This window comes from Capra hircus, chromosome 1 (genome assembly GCF_001704415.2).
Source record: "Capra hircus breed San Clemente chromosome 1, ASM170441v1, whole genome shotgun sequence".
Classification (NCBI taxonomy): domain Eukaryota; kingdom Metazoa; phylum Chordata; class Mammalia; order Artiodactyla; family Bovidae; genus Capra; species Capra hircus.
In genome coordinates, this window is record NC_030808.1 from 5,369,431 (window position 1) to 5,385,494 (window position 16,064).

The following is a 16,064-nucleotide window of genomic DNA, read 5'->3' on the forward strand; positions in this document are numbered from 1 at the left end:
TTTTGGAACTTTATTTCCCTGCACCCCCGGGGCCATTTTCTATAAGGTGCCATGACTGCTTGAATTCTGTAAATATGTGTAACCTTCTTCAGGTGGGCAGTGAACAAAAACTAATCCTTGTATATAAAGATCAGTAACTTACCATTGATCCATTCATTAACCTTACAAACATATAAATTTAGTGAACCAATCCTCCTCTATATTAGTATTTATGTCTTGAGGTTACTGAAAAAAGAAGATTCTAACAGGATAATAATGTCCGTCTAGTCAAGGCTATGGTGTTTCCAGTAGTCATGTATGGATGTGAGAGTTGGACTGTGAAGAAGGCTGAGTGCTGAAGAATTGATGCTTTTGAACTGTGGAGTTGGAGAAGACTCTTGAGAGTCCTTTGGACTGCAAGGAGATCCAACCAGTCCATTCTGAAGGAGATCAGCCCTGGGATTTCTTTGGAAGGAATGATGCTAAAGCTGAAACTCCAGTACTTTGGCCACCTCATGCGGAGTTGACTCATTGGAAAAGACTCTGATGCTGGGAGAGATTGGGGGCAGGAGGAGAAGGGGACGACAGAGGATGAGATGGCTGGATAGCATCACTGACTCGATGGACATGAATCTGAGTGAACTCCAGGAGTTGGTGATGGACAGGGAGGCCTGGCGTGCTACAATTCATGGGGTCGCAAAGAGTCAGACACGACTGAGCAACTGAACTGAACTGACCTGAACAGGATAATAGGGACTTTCACCTTTGGTTAAATGTTTGTTGTGTTGCTATTGTTTTGTTTTGCTTTTGCTATCTTTGGCGTTTTATTTTTGCTGTTGTTTTAATTGGGGTATAGCTCCCTTACAATGTGGGTTTCTGCTGTACAATGAAGCAGATCAGCCATATGTATACATACATCCTCTCCTTCTTGGACCTCCCTCCCACCCTCCCCTCATCCCGCCCACCTAGGTCATCACAGAGCCCCAAGCTGAGCACTCTGCCCTCTACAAAGCAGCCTAAGGGTGAATAGGCTTGCATAACATTTCAAATTTGAGATCCGTCAAAAATCTTCATCTTACAAATGAGAAGGCTGAGGGTGAGGATGCTAAGGACCTTATGAAAACGCAGCACAGGACAAGAAACCCATGGCCCTGCATCATGTTTCCCCTTGGCCTTTGCCCGACTGTCCAGTGATTAGTCCAAGGTACACCGACCTCACCGCCATTGGCACATTGAAAGTGAAAGTAGCTCAGTCGTGTCTGACTCTTTGCAACCACATGGACTATACAGTCCATGGAATTCTCCAGGCCAGAATACTGGCGTGGGTAGCCTTTCCCTTCTCCAGGGGATCTTCCCAACCCAGGGATCGAACCCAGGTCTCCCACATTGCAGGCAGATTCTTTACCACTTAAGCCATAAAGGAAGCCTGGGCTAAACAAATCTTCATTGTTGTGATATCCTGTGCATGGCGGGACGTCCAGCAGCATCCCTGGCTTCTCCTCTCTAAATGCAAGTAGCACTCCGCATTCTAGTCATGACAACAACCAGAATTTGCCAAATGTCCCTTGAGGGCATCAACCCCAGTTAATAACAACCGGTCTACCCCAGGCCATCTTAGTGCTTTAATCAGCTATTCTGTTTTATGTTTTCTGGGCAAATACTTTAAGACATTAATGCATCATTGCAGGATAGAGGTCTAAATTATTTATATGAGAAACCGCAATCTTACCAAGAAAAGAGACTTCACTGCTTTTTTGGCACTTGCAAATACAACTAAGAGCAAATTCTGACTAGGGTTAGCTTATGCCAACTTTTAGCATAAATTAAGGTTAAAAAAGGAACAAAATACAGACTGGAGAATTTTGATCCATGTTTAATGAAAAAGAAGTTACAAGAATAGAAATGGACATAAACGAAAGAGATCAGTTTGGGGAAATATTGTGATAGATAGAACAGGGGACGATCATATTAATCCTGAATTTACTCATGTATTCTTATTAGTCACCATTGACCCAAAACATCTCCTTAAACAAAACAGAGGGGTAGTTAGAATTTTACTGATGTTTACATGGGAACTCACCAAAGTAATGCCCAAACAATACCTTTCCGTTTCCCCCAGAACACACACAAGCAAAGGCAGAAATGTTTACCAAGAGGTAACATGGCATGAAGAAAATACACCTTTATCGGTTTTTTATTACAACAGCAAGTTGGCACTGCAAATGTGTACCGATATAAACATGCTTGCTGCTCATATTTTCATGAGAAAGCTTTTAGGATATGCAACCATGTATTCTTAGGGCAATCAATCACTGAGCGATTAAACCTAACTGGTGAACATAAATATACGCAGTGAAGTTTCTGACAGTTCACATTGGAGCACAGTTGAAATATTAAAGACATTAAATTTAAAAATACACCGATGTGAAACTGCAGTGAGCATCTTACTAGTCTGTTTCATGGCTGAATTCTGCTTCTGATTCTTAGTAGAAACAGTCAATGTTCTCTATCATTTTCTACCCAGATATATACAGTATGATCATACCTTGCTAAATAAGGGGAAAATAATGTTTTGAAACGAATTATGATCTCTAAAAACATCTGGTAAAGGTTTGCTTGCATTATCTTATTTAAAAGAAAATAGCCCTTCTGTCCAGCTAGACTGACAAGCATGCAATTCATTAGTGTAGACTTTGGCCGTGTGTGTAATAAGGAGAAGCAACAGATTTTACTCGCTACCCCTTTAAAATAAAAAATCTTTTGGCCAGCGCACAGCAGTCACCAGCCTCTTACGCTCACATTGAATCATGTCAAGTTAGGACGAGCCCTGTCTCTTCTGATACTGGATTCTCAGTTTCTCCAGTTGTTCTACGCACTGGGACTGGGCCAGCTTCAGTGTCCGATTCTCCTCCGTCAGTGCCTCGAATTCCCGGGCCAGCTGAGCGGCATCCAGCTTCTCCTTTTCTGCCTGATCCAGCTTCGCAATGAGCTCCTTTCTGAAGATGCATGGGGCAGGTGAGGCAGAAGCACAAACCGTAATGAAAGAAATTAAATTACACAGCAACAGCATACTGGAAGCCGAATCTGTCATTCCGCTCTGCTAAATCGGACCCATCTCTGCTTCTCCAGTGACTTACTGTCATTTTTCCAGCTTCACAAATGTTAGCTCCCTTTATTTTATCCCAGCACCTCTATTAGGTATATTCAAAATACTTAAAATACACTTTCAAATAGCTCAATAAGTCCATCGACAGTCAGAAAAGTAATCCTTTAAAGAGATCAACTAACTGTAAATGTTACCACTATTTTGGAGAAAAAAGCAGAAAAATTTGTTTACAACTCAAGATGCTACTGTCTTAAGGATAGGGGGACTATAGTTTGTCCCTCATCTATTAATAAGTTTTGTCTTCCAAGTTCAGATATTACTTCTTTTGTTTTCTGAGTTTAACAAACCTTGACTAAGTTTCTTCGAACTAAGAAATTCCAGCTGCTTTCTGCAGGTTTTATTTTCCATGTCTTTCTCTAGTCCTTATGTATATCTTGTCACTTTAACTACAAAATGATGTATCTACATTTGGTAGGAGTCTGACTCAAGAATTCAGGAAGCAGGCTAAGGTTATTGGAGGGAGCCTGTAGTGATAACGTCTTAAACAAAATCAGTTTTCAATAAATATTTGTAAGTAATTCATTGATGTAAATACACATAGTAAGGAGTTAAAGATGTGTAGTCCATGTTTAGATTTAATAAATTGGGGGTGCGGGGTACATGATCCCATGGACTGTAGCCTGCCAGGCTCCTCCCTCCATGGGATTTCCTAGGTAAGAATCCTGGAGTGGGTTGCCATTTCCTACTGCAGGGGATCTTCCCAATCCAGAGACTGAGCCCGAATATCTTTATCTCCAGCATTGGCAGGCGGATTCTTTACCACTAGCGCCACCTAGGAAACCATTAATAAACATGACAACCCCAAACAGGTCCACTCCCCTTATATGTGTCAGTTAATCCTAAACTGGGGAGAAGGCAATGGCACCCCACTCTAGTACTCTTGCCTGGAAAATCCCATGGATGGAGGAGCCTGGTGGGCTGCAGTCCATGGGGTTGCTAAGTCGGACATGACTGAGCGACTTCGCTTTCACCTTTCACTTTCATGCACTGGAGAAGGAAATGGCAACCCCCTCCGGTGTTCTTGCCTGAAGAATCCCAGGGACAGGGGAGCCTGGTGGGCTGCCATCTATGGGGTTGAACAGAGTCGGACACAACTGAAGTGACTTAGCAATCCTAAGCTAGATTTAACTGAATTCTCCTTTACCTCCATATAAGGGTAGGTCATATTTCTTCCTCCTCTGTAGGAAAAAGTGCAGAGACCTGTTAGATGACTTGAACCAAGTGATCAAACTTGACATTTCTAGTAACGAGATCAGTAGACCTTGCATGCACCACAAAAGACCCTACATCTTTTCTGTGGTATGTGCATGCTCTGCTAAGTCACTTCAGTCGTGGCTGACTCTTTGTGACTCTATGGACTGCAGCTGTGCAGGCTCCTCTGTCCATGGGCTTCTCCAAGCAAGAATACTGGAGTGGGTTATCATGCTCCTCCAGGGGATCTTCCCCACCCAGGGACTGAACCCACGTCTCATGTCTCCTGCATTAGCAAGCAGATTCTTTACCACCAGCGCCACCTGGGTATTCCTTCCAAAAAACGCAAATACCAAACAACCTCAAATTGAGGGAAATGCTAAAAAAAAAAAAAGCTAGCCCATGTTAAAAAACTAAAGAGAAATGACAACAAAATCAATATGCAATTCTGGACTGGGAAAAAAAAAAGCTGTGAAGACCTTATAGGGAAAGGGATGCAATTTGTTCTTGCTGTTGTTTAGTCGCTAAGTCATGTCCAACTTTCTGTGACCCAAGGACTGTAGCCTGCCAGTCGTCTCTGTCCATGGGATTTCCCAGGCGAAAATACCAGAATGGGTAGCCATTTCCTTCTCCAGGGGATCTCCCAGACTCAAGAATCAAACCCGTGTCTCCTGCATTTGCAAATAGGTTCTTTACAGCTGAGCCACTAGGGGATGCAGTTTAAATACAGGCTATGAATTAGATAACAGTACTGTGTCAATGCTAAATTTCTTAATTTTAATTATTGTACTGAGGTCAAGTGACAGAATGCCCTTGTCCTTAGAAAACATCACTGAAGTATTTAGGACAATGGAGCATGACAGAGATATTGATATTGACATACACATATATATCTATATATATATATGGGATTCCTTGGTGGCTCAGACGGTAAAGCGTCTGCCCGCAATGTGGGAGGCCCAGGTTCGATCCCCAGGTCGGGAAGATCCCCGGGAGAAGGAAACAGCAACCCACTCAGTACTCTTGCCTAGAAAATCCCATGGATGGAGGAGCCTGGTGGGCTACAGTCCATGGGGTCGCAAAGAGTCGGACACAACTGAGCGACTTCACTTTCACTTTTCACTATTTATCTGTATATATACATGTGATATAGATAGATACATATCCTACCTCTCTAAGAGAGAAAGAACCCCAGTGCTGTGCAGCTTTGGGAAGAGGGAGGATAAAGCACAGCTGGGGGAATTTTTAATAACTAGTGAATGCAATAAGGAAATATGGAGGTTCTTATATCATTTTTGCAACTTTTCTATAAATTTGAAACTGTCAGAATAAAGTTGCCTAAGAAAAAGGGCAAAAAAACAAATAAGAATAGAAGTTCTAGTATTTTCTTCCAGCATTCAGTGGACTGCCTTGTGTACCCAATTTGGTGACCACTGAGCAAGCCCAACAGGGACAAAGGGAAGATAACCTGGAACACTGATATGCATACACACAAAGTTCCTTTGGGCTCTAATTGATCTTTGAATCTTCCATGGTGTTTAGAACACAAAGGCTCCCAAAGACAAATTAGAAGTTTGGGATTAACATATACACACTACCATATATAAAACAATAAATAACAAGGACCTACAGCACAGGGCACCTTACTCAAATCTTATAATAACCTATAAAGGAAAAGAACTTGAAAAAGAATTTATATGTGTATATATACATAACTTGGAGAAGGCAATGGCACCCCACTCCAGTACTCTTGCCTGGAAAATCCCATGGATGGAGGAGCCTGGTAGGCTGCAGTCCATGGGGTCGCTAAGAGTCGGACACGAATGAGCAACTTCACTTTCACTTTTCACTTTCATGCATTGGAGAAGGAAATGGCACCCCACTCCAGTGTTCTTGCCTAGAGAATCCCAGGGATGGGGGAGCCTGGTGGGCTGCCATCTATGGGGTCACACAGAGTCGGACACGACTGAAGCGACTTAGCAGCAGCAGCAGCATATACCTAACTGAATAATTTTGCTGTACACCTGAAACTAACCTAACATTGTAAATTAACTATACTCAAATGGTTTAAAATGGTTTTTAAAAATGGTTTGAGAAAAGAATATAGGGAATTCCCCAGCAATCCAGTGATTAGGACTTCACATTTCTACTGCAGGAGGCATGGGTTTGATCCCTGATCGGATTCAGTGTGGCCAAAGGGGGGAAAAATATAAAGTCTGCAAAAAATATTTGTTGATTAAATATAATTGGAGAATAAGGTACCTTAGGGTCAACACATGTTTTAAAGATAAATAGAAACTCAAAGTACTTAATCTAATTGGGAAAAGTCACACACCTATTAAAAAACAGCTGTGAATCGAACCTATTCTTCCGATTAAATGTTTAAGGTTCTTGCCTCTAAACTTAAGCAATAAATGTTAATAATTAAATGTTATTTAAGTTTCTTATGGGCTTCCTGTTGGCTCAGCAGTAAAAAATCCACCTGCAATGCAGGAGATGTGGGTTTGATTCCTCGGTTGGGAAGATACCCTGAAGGAGGACATGGCAACCCACTCCAGTATTTTTGCCTGGAGAATTCCATGAACAGAGGAGCCTGGCAGGCTACAGTCCATAGGGTCACAATGAGTCAGACACAACCGAAGCAACTGAGCATGCACACACAGTTTCTTATGTAATGATCTTAAAGAAAGTAAAATGAAGTAGCTCAGTCATGTCTGACTCTTTGCAAACCCATGGACTGTATCCTACAGGCTCTCCCGTCCATGGGATTTTCCAGGCAAGAATACTGGAGTGGGTTCCCATTTCCTTCTCCAGGAGATCTTTCCGACCCAGGGATTGAACCCGGGTCTCCTGCATTGTAGGCAGATGCTTTACCACCAGGGAAGTCCTGAAGAAATTTCTTAAAGAAATTGATCAGTAAAACTTATGTATGTAAAAAGAGACATGCCTCCAAATCCCTCACCCATCAGATCCTCTATTCCTGTTCTTTTCATCTCTTCAAATTAACTGTGTCACACAAACAGTGGCTACTGTCCAGGTTCCATATCTGATCTTGTTTAAAACTCCTGAGGACATCCATTACCAGTTTTAACTGGTAGGGAAAATAAATCAGAAAATCACAGATTTTACAACTAAAAGGAATGGTCGTGATTGTCTAGTCCAATCTTCTTGCGTCGGAGAAAGTCAGTAATAATTTATTCCTTACTGGAATCAAGAAGACTTGATTGATAGGTTTCTAAATTAATGTATTTTATAAGCAATTATACATCTATTTAATGAATACTGTCAAAACATCTGTTGCCTCCTGTCCAAGACCTAGTTATACAGACAAACTGATGCTCATCCATTGTGCTGTGCTGTGCTTAGTCACTCAGTTGTGTCTGGCTCTTTGCGACCCCATGGACTGTAGCCCACCAGGTTCCTCTGTCCATGGGGATTCTGCCGGCAAAAATACTGAAGTGGGTTGCCGTGCCTTCGTCCAGGGGATCTTCCCAAACCAGAGATCAGACCCAGGTCTCCCATTTACATATACAAATTGATGTTCATCCATTAGCAATTCATAATTAAATCCTGGCACATCAAGCTACAAAGACAGTCTTATAAATAGATGATCTGAAGAACAAGTCAATATGTATAATTGACTAAATAGGGTCTTGCTTTGATTTCTTATTTACCATTTCTATCATTCCCTTCAAAAGAGTTTGATAAAGGTGCAGAAGACAATCATTACAGGAATCTTATTTCTGATGTCAAGAACCTGTAACATAGTTTTCCACGTGATGTATCTCAACAGTGAAAAGGTCACAACCTTGGCTGCACCAGAGATCATCTGTTGACCCCATCCTAAGCTGCATGCCTGGCAAAGGTTTGATTTGCTAAAACAAATAGGAAAAGGGGAAATCCTAGTGAGTTGGTAGAAAGAACTTGAAGACTTTCTGCAAAGTAATTCCAAAATGAAGGGCATTCCTTATGTTGTAGGAGGTTGGAAATAGATTCATCATTAGGGCAAATATTTCTCTGCTTCTGTGAAGACCACTACTATGGCTCTTTGAACTTTCAAAGCTGACTAAAGATTTTTCCTTGGAAAAGAAAATCCTGGTAGGTTAGCCCCTAGGAGCTAAAGTATTCATTTTAAATGATAAAGTAATACAATACTATCTCTATCATAGGGAGACGTTTAGTTTAAATGAAGATTTAGACTGCACGGTTCGTGATTCTCGGAAGATATGTGCGCTGGTGGTGTTTAGTCTGTAAGTCCAGTTGGGTTCTTTTCAATCCCATGGACTGTAGCTCGCCAGGTGCCTGTGTCCATGGGACTCCCCAGGCAAGAACCCTGGAGTGGGTTGCCATTTCCTTCTCCAAGGGGGTCTTCCTGACCCAGGGATCGAGCCCCCATCTCCTGCTTCTCCTGCGTTTGTAGGAGGATTCTTTAAAGGCCCGAATCATTACGACTGGGGCACCAGCTGAAAGTGCAACCTCGTGGTCTGATGAAATCTGGGATACTGGGATTTCACATAAAGCTCAGTCCTAAAATGAAAGAATCCCCTTGACCACATCTCCGCCTCTTGGAGCAAGTGAAGAGTCACGTCACTGCTTTGGCCCTTCCACTCAGTCACTCAACACATATTTGTTGAAATCCTATTACAAGCCAAGCCCTGGCCTCCAGTCTCGATTGGCTAGTTATCAGGAAGCATATCTCACCTGCTGGAAAATGAACGCGAATTCTATAACTTACCCCAAACCATCTTATCTATACTAGACATTTTAGGAAAAAGGGTCGAATTTCGTTCCCTCATTACTACATACCCTGCAAACACTTGTGGAGAAATATCCTCATTCACTGTTTCTTTATAACCCTGAAAACCTACTTTCTGAGGGCTGCATAAATATTCCCAGAAAAATATGCTGGGAATGAAAAAAAGCGAGGTTTGGTTTTCAATGTTTGCGAACTATGGTACTGTGGAAAGAAAACTTCCCTGAAGTCAAGCAAGTAAAACACGTAAAACTGAACTTCCACCATCTGGCCCTTCCCTGCCCCTCACCCTCTTTGTCCCCAATCTTTGAGAGTTTCCCCAGAACACAGGTTAAACACCTCTGAGTTCCAAAGTGTAACACAGGAATGTCCCAAAGAAATAAACGTTTCTTGTGAAATAGAAAAACCTCTTGCTGCTGGAAATTTCAAAACAAATTAAATACCATAACTAAAAACCAATCAAAATAGGGCTGTTTCTAAACTGACTTTACAAATTTCTTTCACTCCATTTCCTCCATCTCAATATATTCCCCTCAGTGAGATACTGCTCCCTCAAGCATCATTTTAAATACTTTTAAAAGACGTGATGGGACTTCCCTGGTGATCCAGCAGTTAAGACACTGCATTTCCAATGCAACGGATGTCGGTTTAATCCTTGGTTTGGGAACTAAGATCCCACATGCCATGCAGAGCAGCAAAAAAAAAAAAAAAGACAAGAAATACAGATCAGATGTTAATTGTGGTATTCCCCCTATGAAAACCCTTTTCTAATGTTTTACCATTAAAATTATATATCCTTTTTTTTCAACTCAATAATAAAAAGACAACTCAATTTAAAAATGGGCAAAGGATCCAAATAGACATTTCTCCAAGATGTCATAGAAATGTCACAAAGCACGTGAGAAGATGTTCAACATTTTCAGCTATCAGGGAAGTGTAAATCAAAACCACAAAGAAATATCATTTTATACCCACTAGCATGACTATAACCAAAAAGACATAATAAGTGTTGGCAAAGATGTGGAGAAATTGGATCATTCATACATTTCTAATGGGAATATAAAATGGTGCAGCCATTTCAGGAACAGTCTGGCAGCCGCTCAGAAGGTTATGGGGCCTCCCTTGTGGCTCAGCTGGTAAAGAATGCTCCTGCAACGCGGAAGACCTGGATTCGACACCAGGATTGGGAAGATCCCCTGGGGAAGGGAAAGGCGACCCACTCCAGTATTCTGGCCTGGAGAATTCCACAGACCGTATACTCCATGGGGCCGCAAAGAGTCGGACACGACTAAGTGATTTTCACTTCAGAAGGTTACACATGGGACTATCACAGGACCCAGCAATTCTACTCCTAGTAAAAGCGAACTGAAAAGATACATCCCCACAAACACTTCCACATGAATGTTTGTAGCAGCATTATTCGTAATAGCCAAAAGTGCAAAGAATCCAAAGGTCCATCAACTGACAAATGGATAAATAAACGTGGTATAACCATACAGCAGAACATTATTTGACAATAAAAAGAAATGAAGCACAGTTGTATCTCATTTTATTGCACTTTGCTTTATTGTGCTTCACAGATACTGTATTTTGCTTTTCTTTTTTTTTTTTTAACGTTTGCTCATTTTGTGTCTCTGTATTACATTTTGGAAATTCTCAAAATATTTCAAGCTTCGCCATTATTACTGTATTTGTAATGGTAATGGTAACCTGTGATCCATGATCTTTGATGTTATTATATAAAAAGACCACAATTTTCTGAAGGTTAGTATTTATTAGCAATGAAGTGTTTTTATATTAAGATATGTACTTTTTTGGGCTTCCCTGGTGGCTCAGCAGTAAAGACTCCACCTGCGGTGCAGAAGCTGCAAGAGATGTGAGTTCGGTATCTGGGTCAGGAAGATCCCCTGGAGAAGGGAAAGGCAACCCACTCTAGTATTCTTGCCTGGAGAATCCCACAGACAAAGGAGACTGGCAGGCTACAGTCCATAGCGTCACAAAGAGTCAGACACGACTGAAGCAACTTAGCGTGCACACATGTACTTTTTAGACATAATGCTGCTACACATTTAATAGATTGCATAGTATACTTAATAGATTAATAGTATAAACATGAAAGTGAAGCGAAAGTGAAAGTTGCTCAGCCAAGTCTGACTCTTTGAGACCCCATGTACCAGGAGAAAGCAATGGCACCCCACTCCAGTACTCTTGCCTGGAAAATCCCATGGACGGAGGAGCCTGGTAGGCTGCAGTCCATGGGATCGCTAGAGTCAGACATGACTGAATGACTTCACTTTCACTTTTCACTTTCATGCATTGGAGAAGGAAATGGCAACCCACTCCAGTGTTCTTGCCTGAGGAATCCCAGGGACGGGGGAGCCTGGTGGGCTGCCGTCTATGGGGTCGCACAGAGTCGGACACGACTGAAGCGACTTTGCAGCAGCAGCAGCAGCAGTACTATATAGTCCATGGAATTCTCCAGGCAAGAACACTGGAGTGGGTAGCCTTTCCCTCCTCCAGGGGATCTTCCCAACCCAAGGATCGAACTCAGGTCTCCTGCATTGCAGGCAGGTTCTTTCATATTCACTGGGAAACCAAAAAATTTATGTGACTCTCTGGTGCGATATTCTCCTTATTGCCCGTGGTCTAGAGCCAAACTTGCAACACCTCCAAGGTCTGCCTGCACTGACACATGCCGCAACACAGATAAACTTCGAAAACAGTACACTAAGTGCGAGAGGCCAGTCACAAGAGACCACAAACTGCATGATTCCGCTTCTCTGAAATACCCAGAACAGGCAAACACACAGAGGCAGAAAGTAGCTGAGTGGCTGCCAGCGGCTGGCAGGAGGGAGAGGAATGGGGGCTGACTACTCAGTGCACCAGGTTTGTTTTGGAGGGGTGATGGAAATGTTCTAAAATTGTGATGATGGTCGCACAACTCTGAGTCTACCAAAAACCCCTGAATTGTTTCTTTTGTTACATAACATTTTTCAACCCAAATTTTCTAAGAGTTTACCTCTTTTCCTGATATTCTAAGTCAATCTTCCCACCACCACCACCCCAGCCACACCCCACAGCATGTAGGATCTTAGTCCCCCAACCGGCGATCTAACCCTCACCATCCCCTTCCCACCTTGAGTGGAAGCTCAGAGTCTTAACCACTGAACCACCAGGGAAGCCCCTCTAGCCAAACTTTTAAACACTATAGCACCTAACACAATGTTTCATACATAGAGCAACAAGTGGTTTCTCCTCTGAATGAGATAAAATACAAAGCAAACTTTACTAATTATAACTTTAATTTTAGAACTAATTATAGTTTAACTATACCTTCTCTTTTTTTTTCCTTTTGCTGTGTCGCATGACTTGCAGAATCTTAATTTCTCGACAGGGATTGAACCCAGGCCCCTGAAGTGGAAGTGCAGAGTCCTAACCAGTGGACTGACAAGGAATTCCCAAAAACACATTTTTAAGACATGCAAACAATTCAGTGATAAATTTCAAATGTCATAAAATATCTGTGGGAGATTTGGGTTGACATATACGTATTACTCGGAGAAGGCAATGGCACCCCTCTCCAGTACTCCTGCCTGGAAAATCCCATGGATGGAGGAGCCTGGTGGGCTGCAGTCCATGGGGTCGTGAAGAGTCAGACACGACTGGATGACTTCACTTTCACCTTTCACTTTCATGCATTGGAGAAGGAAATGGCAACCCACTCCAGTGTTCTTGCCTGGAGAATCCCAGGGACGGGGGAGCCTGGTGGGCTGCCGTCTCTGGGGTCGCACAGAGTCGGACACGACTGAAGCGACTTAGCAGCAGCAGCAGCAGCATACACATTACTATATGTAAAAATAGATAACTAATAAGGATCTACTCTATAGCACAGTATACTACTATACAGACTCCTCAATAAGTCTGTAATGACCTATATGGGAAAGAATCTAAAAAAGAGTGAATATATGTATGTGTGTATATGTATATATATACATATATATTTATATGTATGTATAACTGACTCACTTTGCTATTGTAAATCAACTATATCACAATAAAATTTTTTTAAAAAAATACTAAAATAGATAAAAATGGAATTCTAAAAAATGTTCAATTAACCCACAGGATGGCAAGGAAAAAAACCAAGGAAATGGCAAGAAAAAAAAAAAAAGAGGAAACAAAAAGAAAACAATAACAAAATAACCAACTCAAGTTTATAGCCCAACAACAACAACAAAATCTCATTTCTATGAGTTTCCATTACATACACAAAATTTATATGCGTTCTATAAAAATGTTCATATTTATTGAAAAAAGTATGTATATATTTTGTTACTATATTTGTACTTATATAAATATATTTATTCACATACAAAAGAGTTAGAAAAAATAGGCAAAAATGATAGTAGGAGTTTTGTAAAGACGTCAGACTTATTGGTAAATTTTTAAAGCTTTCAGTAAAATTGTCTTGTTTTTTCCAACTGAGAAGAGAAAATTTTCCAATGAAAGTAAGAAGCAGCTGTTTGTATATCACTAATCAATAAACCAGAAAACATTCTTTAAGTTAAATTCACCTTATTGTGAGTTTATAATCTTAGAAAATGTTTGATTCTCTTTATCTACCCAATGGACAATATTTAAAATAATATATAATCAGCTTTTCTCTCCTTTCTGTGAAGTCTCTCAAACTAGATCCAGGGAGACCCCCTCTGGAGATGAGAGTGAATTTCAGTTTAACCTGTGCCCACATGGCTCCAACATGTAAAAACTCTCTTTTAAACACCTGGGTTAATATGGACAGTGCCCCTCTCAGTGTGGTATGGAACATTCACTGCACAACTGAACGCGGTGGCTGTTCTTTTTTTTAACATTTTATTTTGTACTGGTGTATAGCCAATTAACAATGTTGTAGAGTTTCAGTGGATAGCAAACGGACTCAGTCACATACCTCCATTCTCTGGATGTATATATATCCAGTCACATATATAGATATACATATAGCCATTGGATAGATATATCCAATATATATATATCCATTCTCTGCCAAACTCCCTTCCCATCCAGGCTGCCACATGATACTGAGCAGAGTTCTCTGTGCTATACAGTAGGTCCTTGCTGATTTTCCATTTTAAATATAGCAGTGTGTACATATCCAACCCAAACTCTCTCACTAGCCCTTCCCCCATCCTTGCCCCCAGCAACCATAAGCTCCTTCTCAAAGCCTGAGTCCATGGCTGTTCTTAGAGGAGGAATTTGGGGAAGTTTTACAGCATGTCTTTATGGCATAAGTTTGCTATCATTTTATCTTGCTTTGTAAGCCATCTTGTGTAGGTTTTTCTTCTATGCAAGACTATAAATTCTGTGAAAATGAGGACAGTGTAGGACACATAGTAGATATTTGCTATGTATAGACGGGTTAGATAGAACTGAAGGAAGCCTTTTGAAAGACACAACAAATAAATAAAATGTTTAAAAATTAAAATAGAACATCTGGATTAGCATCTCTCTGTGCGTCTAGCTTATGGTAGCCGATCACCCGAAGCAACGTAATCAGTCACATTTTATTAAATAAAAGGGAAGAAATTCTCATCCAAATGACTGAAAAATGAAGAGCTGATCTATTTCGGTCAAATCCATTTGGTCCACTCTATTTTGACTAAGTATCAACAACCTCAGATATGCAGATGATACTACTCTGATGGCAGAGAGTAAAGAGGAACTAAAGAGTCTCTCTTTTTTTTTTTTTCTTTAAAGAGCCTCTTGATGAGGGTGAAATAGGAGAGTGAAAAAGCTGGCTTAAAATTCAACAATCCAAAAACTAAGATCATGGCATCCGGCTCCATCATTTCATGGCAAAGAGAAGAGGGAAAAGTGGAAATAATGACAGCTTTTCTTTTCTCAGGCTCCAAAATCACTGTGAACAGTGACTGCAGCCACAAATTTAAAAGACATTTGCTCCTTGGAAGAAAAGCTATGACAAAGCTAGACAGTGTATTAAGAAGCAGAGATATCACTTTGCTGACAAAGGTCCATCTAGTTAAAACTGTGGTTTTTCCAGTAGTCATGTATGAATGTGAAAGTTGGACTATAAAAAAGACTGAGTGCCGAAGAATTGATGTTTTTGAATTGTGGTATTAGAGAAGACTCTTGAGAGTCTCCTGGACTGCAAGGAGATCAAGCCAGTCAATCCTAAAGGAAATCAGAGTGTTCATTGGAAGGACTGATGCTGAAACTGAAGCTCCAATTCTTTGGCCACCTGATGCGAAGAGCCAACTCACTGGAAAAGACCCTAAAGCTGGGGAAGATTGAGGGCAGGAGGAGAAGGGGACAACAGAGGATGTGATGGTTGAATAGCATCACCAAATCAATGGACATGAGTTTGACCAAACTCCAGGAGACAGTGAAGGACAAGGAAGCTTGGCATGCTGCCATCCATGGGGTCACAAAGAGTCGGACACAACTTAACAACTGGACAACAATCTTGCCTAAACAAAAAGACCATTTAGGAAAATATCTGTTGCAAAATGAATTTCTACTTCAGTAAAGTGAAAGTGAAAGTGAAGTCTCTCAGTTGTGTCTGACTCTTTGCGACCCCATGGACTACAGCCTACCAGGCTCCTCAGTCCATGGAATTTTTGAGGCAAGAGTACTGGAGTGGGTTGCCATTTCCTTTTGCAGGGGATCTTCCCAACCCAGGGATCGAACTGGGTCTCCTGCACTGCAGGCAGACACTTTACCATCTGAGCTACCAGTGAAACCCTCTTCAGTAAAGTGTTAAAAAAAAAAAACCAACATGAACTGCACAAAGCCTTTGTAGGACCAAGCTCATTTTTTTACAAATATAAAATATAACCATACTTCCAGTTTTAACAATTTATCTTAGCAATTCTTTACTTCTGATACTGACTCCATATTTTAAATACAGACCACACAAACTACAAATAAAAAATGCTACATGGTGGATATAACGATCTC

At 41.1% G+C, this 16,064-nt stretch overlaps 1 protein-coding gene across 3 annotated transcripts in view; it reads right to left on the bottom strand.

Annotated features, from left to right (window-relative positions):
• The window catches only part of MAP3K7CL (MAP3K7 C-terminal like), a 46,602-nt gene continuing 32,380 nt past the window's right edge, over positions 1,843-16,064 (bottom strand). For all 3 annotated transcript variants that reach the window (XM_013964647.2, XM_005674712.3, XM_013964618.2), the window contains one exon: positions 1,843-2,975. In XM_013964647.2, the coding sequence (XP_013820101.1) occupies positions 2,795-2,975 (181 nt within the window). In that variant the 3' untranslated portion in view covers positions 1,843-2,794. The remainder of the gene's footprint in view (positions 2,976-16,064) is intronic.